This window comes from Lampetra planeri, chromosome 4, assembly GCF_965212315.1.
Source record: "Lampetra planeri chromosome 4, kcLamPlan1.2.h2, whole genome shotgun sequence".
NCBI lineage: Eukaryota > Metazoa > Chordata > Hyperoartia > Petromyzontiformes > Petromyzontidae > Lampetra > Lampetra planeri.
The window spans coordinates 15,211,069-15,232,057 of NC_136110.1; the positions used below are offsets into that span (position 1 = coordinate 15,211,069).

General features: G+C 45.2%; 1 protein-coding gene across 2 annotated transcripts in view; it reads left to right on the forward strand.

Annotated features, from left to right (window-relative positions):
- LOC144717745 (DNA polymerase zeta catalytic subunit-like) overlaps positions 1 to 20,989 on the forward strand; it is a 134,247-nt gene that overhangs the window by 2,590 nt on the left and 110,668 nt on the right. For both annotated transcript variants that reach the window (XM_078593368.1, XM_078593367.1), the window contains exons 3-4: positions 376 to 565; positions 11,696 to 11,804. In XM_078593368.1, the coding sequence (XP_078449494.1) occupies positions 376 to 565; positions 11,696 to 11,804 (299 nt within the window). The remainder of the gene's footprint in view (positions 1 to 375; positions 566 to 11,695; positions 11,805 to 20,989) is intronic.

Genomic DNA, 20,989 nt, shown 5'->3' on the forward strand with positions numbered 1-20,989 from the left:
CTAGGTGTAAGGGAATTGTAGCCGTGTCATTGGGATGGTAGCACCTAACAGAAAGAAGCAATGTTCTCTGTTGACTTTGTACGTTGTCTTTCCCCCTCTTCTGCATGGGTTTCCTCTGGGTTTTCTGGTTTCCTTCCCATAGGTAAAAAATAAACAATGTAAATTCAGAGACAAGTTGTAGTTAAAATGATATGGCCAAACATCCCAATGTCAAAAAATGACCTACAAATGACTGAATTGGGATTGCACATAGGGAAAACTGAGCAAGACCCTCCTGAAAAAGTCTTGAGACTGAGATGTTCCTGGGTAAACTTGCATAATAATAAAAGTTATAAATAATGATCGACTTTCACAATGAGATTGTATGTGCCCCAGGTCCAGCATTTAACCCTGATGAGCATGGAGATGCATGCTCGCTCGAGAAAACACCTTCTTCCTGATCCCGACTTGGACCCAGTCTGCTGCATCTTCTACCACATCATGTGTGATGCTCCTCTGCCAGGGAGAGACACAAACGATGTGACCGGACTTATCATTCAAGATGCAGCGCACAGCACAGCTCCAGGTACATGGCAGGGTTTGTCATGGTGGCCTAATGTACAAAAACCAGGGTTATTGGAGTGTGTGCCTTTGCGGCATGCATGGTGAATCATCAGTTGATGGCTTAATCAAAATGCGTGTCGGTCAGGTGGCCCAGTGGTAGGGCGAGCGGTTCACAATTGGAAGGTCGCAAGCTAAAATTCTTGTTAAAGGTTGACTAAGCCCATTATCTCTCTGGGGTTGATCAAAAGTGGAAAAATTTGTTTCAATTGTGTGGGGAAGTCAAGTAAGTGGTTGTCGTCTGGATGAACTTGCCCCTGCCATGAGAATGCAGAAATTACATCACTTGATCAGGGCTGTAGCCAGATTAGTACTGCCTCAGTGCTAATATGAATAGGAAATAATTAAAAAATGTGTCTGTGCCCATATTACATTTAGACTACAGATGAGACCAACAAGATAATTGAGGCAAGAGAATTAACCTAGATCCTGATATAGATCCTGACAGTTCATTGCTATGGGAGATAGTTTTCTGCTTATGGCAGCGCGTTCGCCGCTTGTTGCAGGGGTTCATGCTAAAAGTACTTGCTGTGTCTGATTCACAGTGGACGTTAAAGATCCCGTGGTGTCATTCAGAAAAGTAGAACATTGTGTGCCGGTGTCAGGGTCCAAATTTGCCAAATAATAAAAATAAATTACCCGAAAACTACTCACTTGAGATTTATATGTAACAATCATTGTTCCCTCCTGCAAAAAATTGGACGGATCCTCCTGAAAAAGATCCATAAGACCTCAATGAAGCTTTTCTAGGTAAATAAGCCGAATACTAATAATAATCAACAGCAGTCAGATTGCTTCAATGCATGAAGCAATCTGACTGCAATAATGCGACTATGTATGTATGATGGACTTATTTCGCACTGTACATAGCTAACTGGGCAGGACGACAAACTTAAACACGAAAAGCAGTTAGAAAGAAATGTGTTTTTCAATCTAGATTTAAAAGTGCATACATCCAGTGGCTTCCTAATAAATGAGACAATGTGTGGTAGAAGAAGCTGGTTATAAGCACACACCATGGCAGCATGTGTATTCGTATCAGCACTTGCCTCGCCAGTGTCACGTGAATGACAGGTGACGCAGGAATCACTTGCATTGCAGTTCCATTGAAATATTGTTTAACTGTTAACAATATCTTTCGATTTAAAGCTTTCGTGACTGCAGGGATTCATCTTCTTGGTTCTTTCGGTAATAATAAAAATAAAACATAATAAAATACAGAATTGTATTTTATTATGTTTTATTTTTATACAGAATTGTATTTTATAATGTTTTATTTTTATTATTTTATTATTTCCCTTCTACGTGACTTTACCGAAAGAACCAAGAAGATGAACAGTTCAATAGTCTACAATCAAAGTGCACTGCTTTCAGTTCTATTGGGAAAAAAATAACATTTGAAATCTGAAACCGGGCTAATTAGGAGGCTCTCCATCCATTTCAAAATTAGTCAATCAGCTGGTCGCATGTGGTAGTGTCAAGTGTCGGTACGCCCACCTCTTCTAGATTTCTGGCCAGTGTGAATGTCACATACGGGAAATTACATTCACTGGGAGACTCTTTGGTGTTGCAGAGTAACTTATTTTTGTATTGGAGACAAATGGACACGAAGGAGATGGCAGTTTTTCAGTGCAGTATTTAATTAACTTCAGAGTGAAATGCGACAAAACACTTCTCTCAACAACGTCCTGCAGAATACAAATGTGTGTGTGTGTCGCTATTATCACTGAAGTGCTGTTACTTGTGCATCACAAGTCCAAGTTTGTGTCTCAGTGTAGACAACACCCTGATGGCCCTTGCTTGATCTCGTGTTCAACACCCATGAAATCACAAACATGTGGTAGTTTTGATGCTGTCAGTCAGGTAGTTCCACCTCATTACAGATCAGACGATCATAGTCCCCACCGCGGAACAGGGCTTTCTTTGTCTAAATAGAAAACTATTTTTTTTGTTGAACTTTTTTTGTTTAGTTTGTTGTCCTTACCCTGCACCTCTGATGAGCATGGTTGACTATGGTGCAAAATAAGTTCAACATTCAGGCAGTCCTCAACTTATAAACACCAGACTTACGAATACCTGCATTTACAAACCAGCTTCCATGACATATACATTTTAAACATTGAATTAAAACGCGAACTCGCACGAGAAAACTGAACCACGGAACTATTTTGTTCAACGGAGCGATCCTCCGCAAGATGTAATGAGTCAGCCTCGTGCTGGTAGTGAGTGTTTGTGTGTGTGTGTGCACGCACATGCACGTGTGTGTAAAAGTGAGTGTGTGCGTGTGGGGCAAAAATAACCCCTATCTCTTCGGTGCCGGACGGTAACATTGTGGTGGATGTGCCATGGAGGGAAAGCTAATTCCAATTGGTTGTTCTCCTCATGGTGCTCGTAGCCACCACAGCAGCCAATGGGGGCTCTGGATGGTTGTGAGGGGCTGGTAACTGTTGTATATGTCTGGTCTTGAAAATTTAATAAAAAAAACTGAAAATGGAGAAATGGGTAAATATCGGAAAATATGCTAATTTGTGTAATTATGTACATAAGTTATGCTAATTAGGGAGGTGTCATTGCATTAAGTCATGCAAATGTATGCAGTTATGATAATGTCTGCAGTTATGATAAATAGGCTCTGCCTCGTTGTCTAGGGTTGTATTATCAAGCAGGATAATACAATTATTTTCGCTTTAACGTTTACTGATTATGTCTTAGTGTTTTTATGTCAGGTCTCCAAATTCAAATCTCACCGCAGGATACAGTTCTCATAATTAAGATTAATATGCATGAACTTAGGAAGGCACCACTCAGACACTTCTGTGTTAAACAATTTTAATTTCTAACCAAAAACATAACACTTTACTATGCAAACTCTTATGCTTGGAATTGTCAACACAGTACTCCTGGAGATGTTCTCCTCATTGATCCGTACATTTAACCCTCAATGATTACGTTTGTTAAACTAGGTAACAGAACAATCATTTAATTTGTCGGAGTAACGCGAGCATATACGGCGATAGGAAAAAGTCCTTAATAATGAATGTAATGATATTCATACAAACGGCAATAAAGAAACATGTCCTGAAGGCAAAGGTAGACCTCAATGAATTAATTGGTAAGATTATGTAATCGTCGAAATGTCTTGGAACAATTGTGTGCGGCAGTGTGCCTGCTTCAGCAAATGCTTATCAATTGGCTAAGGCTTCAATAAATTCGCGGGCAAGATTCTGTGATCAAAAGAAAGATTTCAACACAATAGTCTCCCTGTGAGTGTGGATTCGAAACGTAGGTTTCTAAACGTTTAGTTTCGTCAATAAATTCATTGGTACAGTTACAATTAACAAAATAACGACTAAAATACTTCTAAACGACCGTATCCACGTAACTCAATGGGCAGCAGTGTTCTTCATTATCAGCTAATAGTTGACGTACTCTTATAACAGCCATAGAGGGTTCACGTGGGGATTGGCTTGCCGGTCCTGCTTGTAGCCAATAAGGGTTGAGATAGGGACCATGGCCCACGCGTGATCACGACAGGTCATCAGGAGTGATTGGCCTAGCCATTCGGGGTCCCAGCTAATGGGGAGCCGGATGAGGGGCGTGGTCCCGGGATTGACAGGGAACCATCGAGAATGGTCGAAGCTGTCCATGAACGATTGGCTGGGGGAACCACGTTACGAAGGTATTAAGAGCGAGTGAGAGAGAACGATCGGGAGCAGACTGAAACTGACAAGAGCAGGGTCACGCGCGGATGGGGGCTCGGGGTGCCACGTGCGCGGTGGGGACTTAGTGCGTTGTCTGTCCTCTCTCCGTTGTCTGCCAGCAACGGAGAGTGAGTGAGCAAAGTGTATTGTGGAGTGGAAATAAAAGGACTGATTCCGAAGCCGTCTCCCGAAGGATTATTACATTATTATTAGTCCCGATATGTGTGTTGGTGGTTTTGTCTCCTCGATCTATTCTTTGCGTTAAGCAGACGCCGGGCGATGCGTTGTGAGTGTGGGGGAGGGGCATACAAACAACTTCCTCGCTCTGCTAGATGAAGAGTGGGCACAGCGCTCGCCGTCGGCGGTGCGCGATAATTTCGTTGTCAGATGGCGCCCGCAGCTCGTCCGCTGGTCGCCGTTCCTCACTCTTGTCTTGGTTCCCAGCTAGTGCTGGTCAGTGTGTGAGGGTCGAACCCACGGTGCCCTCGCCGGCGCTCTCCTCTTCCTCACGGGCGGTTGGTCAGGCTCTTTCCCCTGCTGGATGAGCTGAGTCGGCACGACGCTTGTCTTTGAAGGTGCACGATAGCGCTCGCCGCTTGTCCGCTGGCAGCTCACACCCTTGCTCGGTGGTGCTGGTGGCGCTGCTGCGCTCTCTCTCCGGCTCCGTGCTCTCTGGCGATGCCCGATGGCACGTGCAGCTGGTTCTCTGCGATGCTGGCTTGGTCGATGCTTGGCGCTTTCCGCCCTTTATCCCGGTTGATTGCTCGTCATTGCTCGTCACTCTATCTCTCTCCTTGATCGTGCCGCTGCCGGGTGGCAGCTGGCACTCAGTGTAGAATAACTTTGAGCGATACTTCTTCTGTCAGCGCCGAACTCGTACTCGGTGACATATTGCTACTCGGCAAGCCTCACCATCCTTGGTCGATTGCAGAGTCCCACCCCCGAGCTTGCCGCTTGCAGTACTGCTCGCTTGGTCGATGCTTGGCGCTTTCCGCCCTTTCTCGATGTTGATTGCAGACGTTGCTCGTCACTCTTTCTCTCGGGCTGCAGCTGCTCGTGGGAGCTGGCACTCACTCTCAAAACTTGTAAATTGTATTCGCACACCTCTTCCACAACTGTGAGAGCTTAGTACAATACAATTTATCGCAATCCTTGACATTGCAAGCGACTCAACGTCAGGATAAATGTAGAATAAATCTTTCAGCGATACTCTGTCGGTCCATGCCGAACTCAGCACCGAGCATCACCTCGCCTCTCTTCTCTGCGAGACACAACACCCATTGTTAATTTCGAGGCCATGCCCCGGAGTCTGCCCGTCGCAGTACTCTCTGTCGCTTGCCGTAGTCTTCTGTCACTTGCAGTAGTAGCAATGTATGGGTCGTGTCTCTGTTTTTATGTGAAATTCTCTCCCCTCGGCTCGCCTTCTCACAAAGGACTGGAATCCCTTTGATTTCGCTCTCACCCTGGCCTGGTTCCTGCCCATCTCCTCAAGCCACCTTTTCATCCGTGGAAAACAGATGCTCCAAATTGCCCTTGTGTTTTCCTCGTTTTTCAACTTTTTAATAATTTCTCTGGAGGGAGAGATTCCCCCTGTCCGGTCGCATCCCCCCCTCTTCCCTCGCGGTGGGATGTTACATTTTCTTCTCTCTCACAGAGAGGGGCGCTGGCCTTTTAAGTCGTTTCTCTTGTACCGTTTGGAAAAATATTATTTTACCTCTTATAGCAGGGGTCGGGGACCTTTTTGACTGGGAGAGCCATAAAAGCCAAATATTTCTATATATATTTCATTGAGAGCCATATAGTATTTTTAACGTATAATAAATTAAATATGTCTTACTTTTAATGCGACTTCTGGTGCTGCATGGTTTTGCTGATGGCCTTGTAGTCTGGTTCATACGTGGTGAGGTTGAGCTTCATGCAGGCGTTGAGGCTTCCATCAGTTAAACGTGAGCGTAGGTTGGTCTTAATGTTCCTCATATGCGAGAATGACTGCTCACATGCATATGTAGAGCCAAACATGGTCAATACGGCAATACTCACACGCTGCATTGTGTGGTATGTCACAGGAAGCTCGTTCCAAGTTTTAAGAATCAGCTGGTCTTCAGGTTGAAGATTTTTCATTTCTGTCCACTTGTGTTCCCTTGCCAGCTCTGCTCGCTGTCGCGCAAGACTTTCCAACTCTCGATTAAGTGACTTGAACTTACTCATCCACATGTCTGATGCCTTCAGGTCAGCAACTTCCAGCTCAAAATCTCCGATAGAGACCCAGGGGATGCATGTCAGGTCGACTTTGTCCACTGCACACTCATGTGGATGAGTGATGAACTTGAAAAGACCAGTGCGCGCACGAAATTCTCCAAAACGTGCTTTGAATGACTGCAGGAGATTGGACGTAAAGCCAGCTAGCTGCTGGAGATCCAGATGTTGAGTGGAGTCACTTGCTAAGCATGCATCTCTAAATTGTCGCAGTCTTTCAAAGTGCAGAAGACGACCTGTTTCAAAGTCCCTGAGAAAGACTTCCAGCTTGCTTTCAAATGCAAACACTGCTTGTTGAAGGGATGAGATTGTATTTCCAATACCTTGCATTTTCACATTGAGCTGGTTCAGATGGCCAGTTATGTCCACGAGATAGTGAAACTGCAGGAGCCAGTCAGTGTTGTCTAGTTCAGGATGCTTGACGCCTTTCATTTCAAGAAAAGTCAGGATTTCACTCAGGCAAGCTGCAAAACGGCTGAGCACCTTCCCCCTTGACAACCAACGCACGTTGCTGTGTAAAAGCAGACCGGGATAATGATTCCCAACTTCTTCTAACAGAGCTTTAAACTGGCGATCATTTAAAGCTCGGGCAACAATAAAGTTGACCACTCGAATGACCAGCGACATCACCTCACCAAGCTCCTGGCCACACGTCTGAGCGCAAAGCGCCTCCTGGTGCAGGATGCAATGAAAACTTAGGATGGCTCTTTTTTCATGTTCACGGAGAAGCGCTATAAATCCTTTGTTCTTCCCCAACATACAGGGTGCACCATCAGTACAGACAGAAATACGTTTATCCATCGGTAGTTTTTTTTTCTTTAGCAAACTCCATGAAAGACGTGAATACATCCTCTCCTCTTGTTGTCCCTTTCATTGGCAAAACAGCCAAGCTTTCCTCATGCAGTGTGTCACCTGCAGCATACCTGGTAATTATACTGAACTGAGATGGATGGCTAACGTCTGTTGACTCATCTAACGCGAGAGAAAAGTATGTCCCGGCGTTTATGTCCTTAATTTGTGCTTCCTCGACTTGATTTGCCATCATGATGCTACGATCGTGAACAGTTCTTGCTGACAGAGGCATGTCTTTTATTCGTTTGATATATTGTCTTTATTTGGGAAGTCATCAAACAGTTCATTGGCCACATCAAGCATGGATGTTTTGGCATACTCGCCATCTGTGAATGGCTTTCCATTCCTTACTATTGCCAAAGCACCCGCAAAGCTAGTGGAATTCCCGTCACCTTGCTTGTTCCACACACGTAGTTGCTGCTGACTCGTCTGCACTCTCCGCTGTAGCTCTTCGCATGCCTTTTTCCTGCTGTCCCCCGCTGGATATTTCGATGCAAATGAAGCATGGTGCGTATCGAAGTGCCGCTTTATATTTGACCGTTTCATCGATGCAATTTTATCATTGTATATTAGACATATCGCAGATCCTGCTCTCTCCACAAATGCAAATTCCTCTGTCCACGCAGCCTGGAATGCACGGTAATCATCGTCTTTTTTTCTTTTCGCCATCTTTTCCGTTACAAGGGTTGAAGCGGATAAACTAGTTGGCTATCTGATCAAATGGATTTCTTCACCTTTACAATGACCCGTGACATGCTCGCGAGCCATTGGTTCCCGACCCGACCCACGGGTCACGGGACCCGTGACCCGTGAAATTTATCTTCAAAACTAATTTCTGTTTACTTTAAAATGACACAGTATTATTAAGCAATATCACAAGTATTTTAAAATCAGTTCCAAACTGATTTTTTAAATTATTATTATTTTTTCAACTCAAAATTGTCTGGGAGCCATATGCCGTCACCGGAAGAGCCATATATGGCTCGCGAGCCATAGGTTCCCGACCGCTGTCTTATAGCTTGCTACCTACCACTTCTGTTCTGATTCTGTAAGTGACTCAAGGTATGTCTGTAGCAGTGTTTACAGTACTTCCATCGTGGTTTGGAATTCCTTCATGGTGTTTGATTTTTCTTTGTAAGGGGAGATGCCCTCTCTCTATGGGATACATTTTATCTTGGTTCTGTGTGATTGACCTATTTCACCTTTTTTATTCTTCTGGATGACTCTCGGTCTAATACTTCATAATTATTATTTTTTTATGTTTATCCAGAGCTCATTCATTGGTTCTTTCGGAAAAGTCGCGTAGATAGAACAATAATAATAAAAATAAGGTGAATAACAATAGTATTTAAATAATATGAGAAATAATAACCCACTAATGTAGATTGTAGCCTGGTTTTTAATCGGAATGAGTGTGTTGGCAGTCTTTGATGTCCACTTATTCTTGTCGCTAAGTTTTGGACTTTTACCGTTGTGTTAAAAGAACCCAAAAAAAGTTGCCTGTTTTGTAATCGTGGCGCCTGCTGTCTGTACTCTTTTGAGGGGGCCTTTGAAGCCATGTAGAGATTCCCCAGAATCTCATTAGCAACCCCCCCCCTTCTCTTTTGTTTTTGGGTTTTTTAGAATTACCTTTTACGGCTTATCTCCAGCTGCCTGGTCCCGAGTGTGAAGGGCAGCTGCTGTGTGAGGGGAGGGGGGTTCGCATCACCCCCTTTTGCCCCATTAGACACCGTGATTGATACAAAAAAATTGGCAGAATTATTTTTAATAGAAATTTTTGAAAAAGGCCTATATATACAACATAATCGTTCCACCTTCCATTCATTTACCACTAAACCATGACGTAATTTTTTTTACTAAGATTGTGCTGGAGTCCCTGGGGGGACAGGTGTCTATGAATTATCCTGGCCCAAACCCATTTAGCAGAACCAGGAGTCTGAACCTCGGGGTTCCTCCAGAAATGGCAAAAAAACGCTGCGAGTGACCACGTGGAATGTTACAATGCTCACTGCGGAGGAGAGCTTGCCACTCCTCTCTGTCCGGAGCTGGGCCGGTACAACTTGAATCTTTACAGCATTCAGGAGGTTCGGTGAACTGGTTCTGGCTCCAGTCACCATGAGGGGGTGGATTTTCCTCTGCTCGTGGTGGGAGAATGCCAAACAACAGGGAGTGGCTCTTCTGAACAAAAGACTGAAAGGGGTGTGGGAGCATGGCGGTGAGGTGTAGGAATCTGTAAGCCCCATTTCACTGTGGGCTTGCCTCCCCATTGTTGTATATATGCCGTTTTCCAAAAATGTATATTAAGAATGATTATGCCTATTTTTTTTAAAGTTTGATCTGGATGTAGAGCTCGGGCATGTGGAGGGGGGTCACCCCTCACCCCTCACACCCCGCTGCCTCTTGCCTTGCCACACAAACAGGCAGCTGGAAGGAGAAGCCATAAAATGTAATAAAAACCCAGGGCTAATGAGACTGGGAAATCTCCACCGGGCTTCAAAGGCCGCCATAAAACACACACAAACAGCAGGGGTCACGGATCTCCCCGGACGGCGAGAGCAGCAGGGGCTGTCAGACATTACAACTGGCGTTTTTGTTTTAATACAACGGTAAAAGTTCGAAGCTTAGCTATATCGTCAAACTCAGGATATCAAAATATAACTTGAATAAGAAGCACGGATCCCCGGTGATACAGACGGGGGACAAAGGTTAATAAAACCCTCGGAATTCCTGTGGTAACAACTATGGTATATCACAAATCTTGGTTAAACATAAACCAAATAATAATTTAAGTGTTAGACCATAGGGTCATTCAGAAGAGATACAAGGCGAAATAGGTCAATCTCACATGACCAAGATAATATGTATTCCATAGGATCAGAGCTTCACCAACCGCCTTTGTCTTCCAGCAGCTAACACAGCACATGTTAGCAATGAATCACATATGCAGGGAGGGTGTGAGTAATGTTTGAAGACACTACAATTGTGTAGTAGGTTCAAAGAGACTTGGACGACGTAGTCGGAGGCACACTTATTTATTAACCGTTCCACTCTATACAGGCCAAGGTATACAGCACTCGAAGGGGTATCGGCCCCTTCACCCGTCTAACAGGGAGATCCCACGATCTCTATCCCGGCTAGCCTACTCCCAGGTCCTCCACTCCAGAGCTAGGGGAGGCTAGCTGATCCTGCTCTGGCCAAGCTGGGATCACGGCACCCTGAGTCCCCAGACCGGCTCTTACAAGAGCATCGGCTCTGGGATCTCGGGGCCACGCCACTGGCTTGCCCTGGTCGGTTCTTAGAAGGGCAGCGATCCAGGGGAGTCCCAGGGCCTATCTAGCCGGTTTTCCTTCTTCACTGGTTTAAGCTAAACACTGAACCCCGAGCCCACCGGCTCACCGCCTTATATAGCAACTCTCTCCTCGAGGGGTGGGGCCGTGGGGGATCACAGCGCCGTTTCAGCCCCCCAGGCTGAACGGTGCGGACGTGGATGTAAGCATCCTTCCGTGTGCGGGCATAACCACCCCTGGTGTATTTGTTTGCCCTCCCGTAACACCTCTACAATTGTATTATCACGATTGGTAATACACCCCTAGATAACGAAGCCGAGCCTAATTAGCATAATTACATACACTTGCATAACTTCATACAATTACACCTTCATTTTATTACCACAATTGGTAATACCCCTAGGCAACGAAGCGGAGCCTAATTAGCACAAATGCATAAATTTACATAAGTACATTAAATACCATAAATTGTATAATTACACATTTTTTTTCATTACATTTTTATTATTTTTCTCATTTTTTAAGACCTAATATATACAACACCATCAACCGGAGGTGAGTAATGGTGGTGGTTGCTAATGCCCCCATCGAAGGTGAATATCAGTGGTGGGAATGCAGGCAAGGTCGATGAGTCAGATGCCTTCTATGACCCCTGTCATAGGAGCTAGCTAAAGTGGCCCATCTGGATAGATTTAACGTGTTTGGTTACTTTAATGTCCGAGTAGGTCATCATGCTGGCACCTGGGCTGAAGTGATTGGAAGACATGCGCCAGGTCCGGTTGGAACCAGTCGAAACTAGTATTCTAACATTAAAAGCAACTGCATCAAAACAAATATGAAATTACAAAGACCCCATGGTACAGTGTAAGATCACAATATCACTACAGTTTAACATTAGCTCAAACACCCTCTGTATCCCCCACCCCCAATTAGTCTGAGTGTCTCACTCTACGGGATTTGAATGTAAATGTATTATTGACATCCATGTGTATTTTCTAGGTTCTAAAGATGCTGGTCTACTGGCAAGGTCAGAGGTTTCTGGCCTTGATGTAATTCACGTCTCGAAGGAGGATCAACTCTTCCATGAACTGGAACAAATTGTACATAGGTCAGTCACAGGTTAATATTGTTGCCTGTACAATACACACAATACACAAATACACGTTCTTTAGGTTACAGTTGCAACACTGAGTTTATATGTTTGGGGGTATTTTGTCCTGAATATATGTTTAGGTTGACACAAAAGTAAACAATGTTTGACATTTGGCATTTTCACATTTCAGTTGAATCTTTTCAAGTGAACTGAAACACGCTTTATTGTCTTGGCCCTACTTCTAAAATTATATTCAGTTCGTGTGATACAGATGCATGTTGTGTAAATATGTTAAAGTGAAGATAAAAGATCAAGACTGAGCTACTCCGATTAGCACGGTTGGCTACGTATGGTGCAAAAGAAGTTCAACATAAATACATACTTCATCATGACCAAAGCCGTTGGTGCCATTACCACCCCGCCAGTGCTTTCTCCCTTGCTGCACAGTCAGCACGCAGCAACCTCCAAGCTCTACCATGGCAGTTGCCCTACCATCTTGCTCTTAGGTCTTCCCCTTGGTCACCAGGCTCGTGGAGCCCACTTCCAATGTCTGACTCGGCAAGCAGCCCTCCCCCCCCATCATTCAAACAGTTTTATATATTGTGTTGTGAAAAATGTTTTAATTTTTTTATCAAAAATAAAAAAAAATATTTTCATGAATGTATGCAAAAATATGTAATTATTCAAATTAGTGGCTTCACTGTCTAGGGGTATATTACCAATCGTGATAATACAAACATTTACTGATTATGTTTTAGTGTAATTATGTCTGGTCTCAGGATACAGTTCTTATAATTAAGATAATTATGCATGAACTTAGGAAGGAACCACTTTAATATCTAAAAACACTTATGATTGGAATTGCCACCACAGTACTCCTCGAGATACTCTTAGGTTTTTCGGTAAAGTCACGTGGATAAAAAATAATATAATAAATTATAATAAATAATATAAATAATAATAGAAATAAATCACGACGTTTCGGAGGCAACACAAGTCTCCGTCATCAGGTGGGACCGTCATAGCTAGATTTACTGTCTCAAGTGAGGCAAAATTCTAAGAGTCAAGCTCTTAAATACAAGTTTAAGGGGGAGGGATGGGGTTATCTGAATGTGGAAGCAAATGAGTGGAACGTGTTGGGGAGAGGGGTGGGCGGGGCTAAAATAGAACAATAGGTGCACATGTTGATATTTTACCCGATGTTGGTTGACAATCCAAATACAAAAAAGGAGAGGAGAGTTGTTGGTTGACAATCCAAATACAAAAAAGGAGAGGAGAGTGCTGTTAAACGCTGGGGATGTCAACAGTCGGTAAAGTAGAATAGTACCTATCAAATAAGATGGTCCAAATATGTGTAGTTAAATATTTTTTGCATGGATAATAACATCTTTCCAATGATTACTCAGTTTGTACCCATCATCACGGTTGAAGTTATGTCTGTGTTTGTATATCTGGATGGCTTCGTGTACAAACCTTTGATGGTAGCCAGAAGGTGTGCAGAGCACCTTGGTCTCGGAAAAGACAATCTCATGGGAACCCACAGCGTTGTAGCAATGATCGGCAACGGTGGAAGACTCAATTTTGCCGTGTTTCAGATCTGACTTGTGCTCGTGGACACGATCAGAGATATGACGTTTCGTTTTCCCAATGTAACAATCACCACAGCTGCAACTCAGTTTATAGACTCCAGGGTATTGCAAGTCAGGAATGACATCCTTCACAGATGGAATTAGATCGCGGATTTTACCTACTTTACTGAATCGGACTTAGATCTTATGTTTGTTTAGAATTTTGGAGATCTTTTTGGTCATGCCTGCTATGTTTGGCAACGTGATAGTTTTGATCGGAGTTTCAAGTGGCTGTTTCTGTATGGTGGGAGAAACAGCTTGGCGGATGGTGCGGTCAAAGTATCCATTCATCCTGAGGGCCCGATGTACATGTGTAGTGACATAAGAGGGGAGTGGCTGCTGGGGGCCCCTTGGCGCCAGGCGCTAGGTTCCCAGGCAACCCAGACGCTTAAGCCCCTTGGCGCCAGGCGCTAGGTTCCCAGGCAACCCAGACGCTTAAGCCCCTTGGCGCCACCAACGGGGGGGGGGGGGGGGGGGGGGGCTGTGTGTGTTCTGTGGGATATCTGGGGGCGCACACAACCCCACCCTTCGTTGGGGACAAGGCATAAAAGGGCAGCTCCCTGGACGATCGGGGCCAGTTGTAGCTCAAGACCCAAGACCCAAGACCCAAGGCCAGCCATCTCAGGACCCTGGGATGCTGTGAGAGCCAGTGGTGGGACTCTGGAACTCCCGGCTCTACGTCCTTGTGAGGGCGAGTTCCAGAGCGTAGCCAGAGTAGTGGATCTAGGCTATGTACCTAGGTTGTGTACCTAGGCTGTAACAGAGTATCAGGACTGTTGGAGTGTTGGATTGTAATAAAGAAGTTACCTCTACAAGTGTCTCCGGATCCCATTACACATGTCTTAATTCACTGGCCAGGTGGTGTTGGTCCGAAATGCCATGAGCTCTGTGGTATAGTGTTTTGATGAGAGAATTCTTTTGAGACGGGTGGTGGTGGGAATCAGGTTTCAAGTATGAATCTGTTTGGGTGGCTTTCTTGTAGACAGAATGTACCAAGGATCCATCAGGTCTCCTCTCAAACAGAATATCTAAGAATGGTAGTTTGCCATCTTTCTCCACTTCCATGGTGAATCTGATGGATGGGTGTCTCGAATTGATGTGGTCCAGGAAGTGGTTCAATGCTGGGAGGCCATGTGGCCAAATGACGAAAGTGTCATCCACATACCTCTTCCACAGGGAAGGACGCAGGGTGGACATCTGGATGGCGTTTGATTCAAACTTTTCCATGAACACATTGGCTATCACTGGTGACAAGGGGGAGCCCATAGGGGTACCCTCATTATGTTTGTAGAAGGTGCCATTCCAGGTAAAATAAGTGTTGGTGAGGCAATGCCTAACCAGCGCAGGTACATCCGAATTCAATCCATGTTGGACAAAGTCTTAAATTATTGTTAGGGTGTCAGGTACTGGGACTTTGGTAAACAGAGATACCACATCAAAACTGACGAGGATATCGTCAGGAGATAGTGTCATGTCCTTGACTATAGAGACCAATTGGGTTGAGTTAAGTACTGCTGAAGAGGTCTTGCCAGTGAAGGGAAGCAGAGTATCCGATAGAAAACGGGCTAGTTTGTAGGTAGGAGAGTTGATCGTGGACACGATGGGCCGTAGTGGGGTGCCTTCTTTATGGATCTTGGGAAGACCATAGAATCTGGAAGGTCTAGCAGCCGAGGGTTTTAGGGAGGGACGTTTGGTTGGTTCGATTAGGGAAGTAGAACTCGTGATGCTCTTGTTGTTTTTTGTCGTTAGGTTGTTAATAGGATCGCTTTTAATTTTGGAGTAACTCCCATCATTGAGTAGATCCAGGATTTTGTTGTTGTATGAGCCTTTATCCATGATGACCGTAGCATTGCCCTTGTCGGCTGAGAGGATGACTATATCATCTCTCTTTTTTAGGTTCGCGAGTTCAGAGCGTTCGTTTTTGCTAATGTTGCTAGTGGGTTTCTTAGCGTTCTTAAGGATAGTGGCTATTTCAGCTCTTGCTACATCCGCATGGATGTGTCCTATGCCTCTGAGGGCTACATCAACCTGAGAAATCACATGCTCTACTGGTATATGTTTAGGGGTGACAGCGAAATTTAGTCCTTTGGCCAGTACCGTTTTCAGATTGTCAGAAATTGGGATGTTACTCTGATTAATAACGGTCTTGTTGACATCCAGTTTTGTGTGTGTGGTTCTGGTTTCTTCTTTGATAGGAGGTTGAATTTAGAGATCAGGTTAGCTTTGCATTTGGCTGACATCGAGTCAGCAGAAGCAGCAGTCATGTTATCAACGTGGTTCCAATCAGAAGGGGACATTTTTTGTGTTAACATTAAATGTGTTTCTAAGAGAGTCTTGTCTAAATTATCGAGTTCAAATCGGAGTAACCTTATTCTCTCCGAGATTAGTGATAGGCTAGCTTTAAACAGATTCTGTTTATAATTCGGTGAGGACACAGCAGCAGATGTTAGTGTGAAAGCGATGGGTGTTACCTTGTTATCGCGGCATCTCTTGAGGAAGGCCAGCGCCTCGAGAAGCTGTGACTTCTTGTCTCGTTGTCTGTTAAAAACTCTAACAGATAGGTGAAATTCCTCCCCGTAGAGGGTATTAATTCTAGATTTGAAGCTTTCGTGACTGCAAGGATTCATACTCTTAGGTTTTTCGGTAAAGTCACGTAGGCAAAAAATAAATAATAAAAGCTATAATTTTTTTTTCCCCTACGTGACTTTACCGAAAAACCTAAGAGTTTAAATCCTTGCAGTCACGAAATCTTCAAATCTAGAACTCCTGTAGATGTCCTACTCATCGATTCGTACAATTAACCCTCAATGGTTACATTGTTAAACTGAGCAATAGAACAATAGGCTAACTCCTCATAGTAGCGTTACAATACACGATATCAAAGTCCTTAAAAATGACAATATTCATATGGGACCGAGCAAAATAAACATGTGCCCAATGGCAAAAGTGGACATCAGTGAATTAATTTCTAAGATTATGCAATTAAAGAAATGTCCAGAAAAAATAGTGTACGTGCGAGTGTGTAGGTTTGTCTTACAGATGCTTATCAATTGGCTAATGGGACATTATTGAATTCGTTTCAATGTTGTGTGATTAAAATACATATCTCAAAACAATAGTATTTATGTGAGTGTGTAGATTCGTCACATAGGTGCTTATAAATGTTTAGTGTGTCATCAATGAGTTAATTGGTAATATTACCTGATAAAAGAAAACGAATGACTAAAATACTTCTCAACGACTATATTCATGCGGTTCAAGGGACAGAACAATACTTTTCACGACTAGCTAATAGTTATATTCTTTGGGTCTGCAGTCACAAAAGCTTTAAGTCAAGATTTAGCTAATATTTAACACACCACCTTGGGATTGCAACCCTTTTCGAACAATCTCATTCGTACCAATATGCGCGTTGTGTGTGTCTTGGAGCGCAGTCACCACGAGGTCCAATAATTATAGCGGGCAGTATGGTTTGAGTTGTCCACTTACTATTCCTGCTAACTGTCCTGCTGAGGTCCATAGGCGAACTTTGTAGTGCAGTGTTCCTTGTACCGAATTTATCTCTGGTCCCCAGCCGGGGGCACTGGGTCGGCGTGTGTGTGTGTCGAACACACAACACTCTCGGCTGCGCCGTCGGTCTCTTTCTACCGCTGGAGTGGTTGCTGAGTCCACACGCTGCTCACGCTGGCGGCGGTGCCCGTGCTGGCAGGAATGATGGGTCCGGCTTCATCTGCGTTGATGTGCGCAATGGTCCCGTTGCCAGATAGCGCTCGCAGCTCGTCCGCTCGGCGGCAGCGGGTCACCTCCCTTGGCACTAGACACTGTTGATCCTGAAGCTCGACCTTTGCTGGAGTGTGCTCGGGGCTTCCGAGTCAGCACGTCCGCAGATTATCTGCGCGCCCGGGTCAATTAGCAGTCGGAATGCCTGTGGCCGCGCCGCTCCTCCTTGTCTCAGCAGCTTGCTTCGCGCGAGCACCCTTGACACTCCCCGCCCTTCCCCCAGGAGGGCTCCTACTGTGAGCTGCTCGTCCGCTGCCACTCACTCACTCTCTAAAACTCATAAAATGTATTCACACACCTCTTAGCTTCTCACAACTGTTATAGCTTAGTACAATACAACTTCTCGCAGTCCTTGACTCTTCAAGCGACTAATAACACAAGGATCATCAATCTTCAATCTTATCTTATATTCTTATGTATAAATGTCTCCGCGCGCTCGCGCTTGCGGGGGATTTGGCTCTCGGACAGTGGGGTTTAAGACCGAAATTATTTGCCAGGCGGCACGCCCTAAGCCCCGCGGTGGGAATAGGCTATTCCGTTTTCCCGTCCGTAAACTTTAAAGTAGTTTAATTAACACATTTGTGCAGTTTCTATTATTCATTATTTACTTATTGCACGACATCGACCATACCAAGTGACGCCAATTGCTTGGGGGGGGGGGGGGGGGGCGGACCCTGCCAAGTCATGCGCGTTAGCTTGAGCTCACGGGAGACATTTTATTTTACGCGTTTTACAGTCAATACATACACACATCACGCTGCGGATATTTATTCACAGTGTCAAGTCCTCTTCGCCCCCCCCCCCAACACGATGCGTTCAGTTTATACTACAGACTCCGTAGATAATAATATTTTACTGCTTACATACTATTATTCTTGCACGGACGGCGGATGTTGAGGGGGGGGGCGGGTAGCGGCCCAGTCCCTAGCCTGGCAACGTGCCAACTCCGTGGCTCGCCAATGTAGGCCAGAACAGGGGCTACGCATCGCACAAGGCCTCAACACGCCTATGCCAGGTAAAAATGTCCTTGCTTCTTACGCTAACAACTCAAGTCTATTGTTTATTATTGTTAAACACATTTGTTGACAAACATTACAATAATGTTTGTGTGCAGATAAAAACTCAGCTTCATTGTTTACCATTATGAAACAAGTTCACAGATGTTACAATAATTATGTTTGCGTGAAGATAACAACTCAGGTTCATTGTTTACCATTATGAAACGAGTTGACATGTTACAATAATTATTTTGTGTACACAAAACTCTTTTTGGATTTTTGGGTTGCTCAATTTCCCCTTTTTTTGCTGCGCTTTTATAACGCTGCCATGGTCTACTGCCAGTCTGTGATTTCTGCCCATTTCTTAAATGCAATTCTATTGTTTCCATCGCTCACGTCACGCTATTTACTCATACGTAGTACTGCAATACTGATAGCTGTGCCATCATCGGGGATTGCTGTGCCCGTCGATGTGTGTGTGTGAGTCCATGTGTGTGTCTTTGAGTCCATATGTGTGTGCGTGTAGAGCCATGCGTGTCTTTAACTCCATGTGGGTGTCTTTTTCGAACGGACAACGTCAAAGTGTTTTTGTGTGTGTGTTAGTCCATGTGTGTGTGTCAGTCGATCTGTGTGTGTGTACGTCCATGTGTATGTCAGTCCATATGTGTGTGTTAGTCCACATGTGTGTACATGTGTGTGTCACTCGATGTATGTGTGTAAGTCAATGCGTCTGTGTGTGAGTCCATATGTGTGTTAATCCATGTCTGTGTATCTAAAGTAGATATCTGTGTGTCACAGTCCATATGTGTATGTGTGTGTAGGGCTATGTGTGTGTCAGTCTATGTATGTGTAAGTTCATGTGTGTGTGTCTTAGTCCATATGTGTGTGTGTAAGTACATATGTGTGTTTACATCAATGTATGTTTTATTCCGCGTATCGCTGTGTGCGAGTCGGTGTGTGTGTGAGTCGCTGTATGTGTGTACGCCCATATATGTGTGTACAACTCCATGTGTGTATATCTCGAGTGGATGTCTGTGTGACAGTCCACATGTGTATGTGTGTGTACGGCAATGTGTGTGTCACTCTATGTGTGTATGTGTGTCGCTGTATGTGTGTACGTCGATATGTGTGTGTAACTCCATGTGTGCGTTTCTTAAGTGCATGTCTATGTGTGTGTGAGTCCATAAGTGTGTGTGTCTGTAAGTCGATGTGTTTGTATGTGTCAGTCCATGTGTGTGTGTGTGTCTCAGTCCATGTGCGTGTGTGTTAGTCGCTGTGTGTGCATGCCTCCATGTTAGTCAGTGTAACTCCATTTATTTGCGTGTCTGTAGGTCCATGTGTGCATCTTAGTCCATGCGTGTGCTTTATTGACCTGCTCAAGGCCTATGATACCATCAGTAGGCCTGGCCTCTGGGTTGCTCTTCTTGCTTTCTGAGTCCCGAACCCACTCATCACCATCCTTAAGGACCTTCATGATGGTGAGCGGCCCCGCGTCTTAACTACGTGGCCGTGAGTCAGAGCCATTCCCTCTACACCTTGGGGTGCAACAGAGATGTCCTCTGGCTCCCACATTGGACCACGTAGTTCGTCGAGCCTTCAATACCTGTACCGGAAGAATTCCCATCTGCTACAGATACAATGGGAGGCTGATCGATGCCCGGGTGCGGTCAAGGGATGGCTCCCTGTTGCTCAATCACGTTATGTATGCTGATGATCTGCTAATGGCTGCACACTCGGAGGAGGAGTTCGAGGTGCTGCTGCTGATCCTGGAGCTTGCCACCAACAGGTGGGGCCTTACCATCAGCCCAACCAAAGCTAAGCACCTGCCTGGCTATTTTGTACCATCGGACATGGACACTCAACCCCCACAAGTTCCAATTGGTGATGGGGCAGTTGTGGAGACAGTGGAGAGTTTCCCTTTGCAGTGTGCTAATGACCGGCTCCGGTTTAACAGCAGAGGTCTCACTCCGAATCAGTCGAGATGCAATTTCTTTTCATTGGCTACGTAACGCTGTGTGGAAGCTACCTGCTCTATCACTCCGTACGAAGCTACAGGTCTTCTCGGCCACGGTCATTCCCTCCCTTCTCTATGCTTGCAAAACTTGGACCCCCCTAATGGAACATCTTCGCCGGTTAGAAGCATTTAGGCTGGCCTGCCTACGATCCATCCTGGGTTTAACCAGGCTGCATTGTGTGAGAAGCTCACAAATCCTTGAAAGATGTGGACAAAGTCCCATCGGTGACCTCCGGTAGGCAAAGCTGCGTTGCCTGAGTCATGTAGCCCGCATGGCCAGCCACCGCATGCCTAAACAGCTTTTGTTCCGCCGGATCGAGGGGGCTAAACGGGCGCGGCACGGGCTGGAGAAGACATGGAGTTATGTGCTACAGGAGGACTTGGAGTTGAGTCCACTTGCGGATGACTGGTACCAGCCGTGTCAAGATCGGCCACTGTGGAGGAGGCTCCTGAAGGACGCTACTGGCCAGTTGGAGGCAGTCACCCTCCAACAACAACGGAGGGCGGAGGAGCGATGCTCACAACAACGAGCGGAGCGCCGGGTGGCTAAAGCACATCAAGTTGGCACAGTAGGAGGCACAGGTGGTGCATCAGCCAGTCATCTCAGTCAGGCAACCCATGGCACCTGGGTCTGTCCCGTGGCCTTAACGTGCACAGCCTGGCACAAGCGCTGTGGTGACATCACCGCCACTTAGTGGCGAATGGTGGTTATTGTATGTACACTCGTGTGTGTATGTAGATTGTGGGGAATGGGAGTGCAGCGGTTAGTGCACTGCTCTA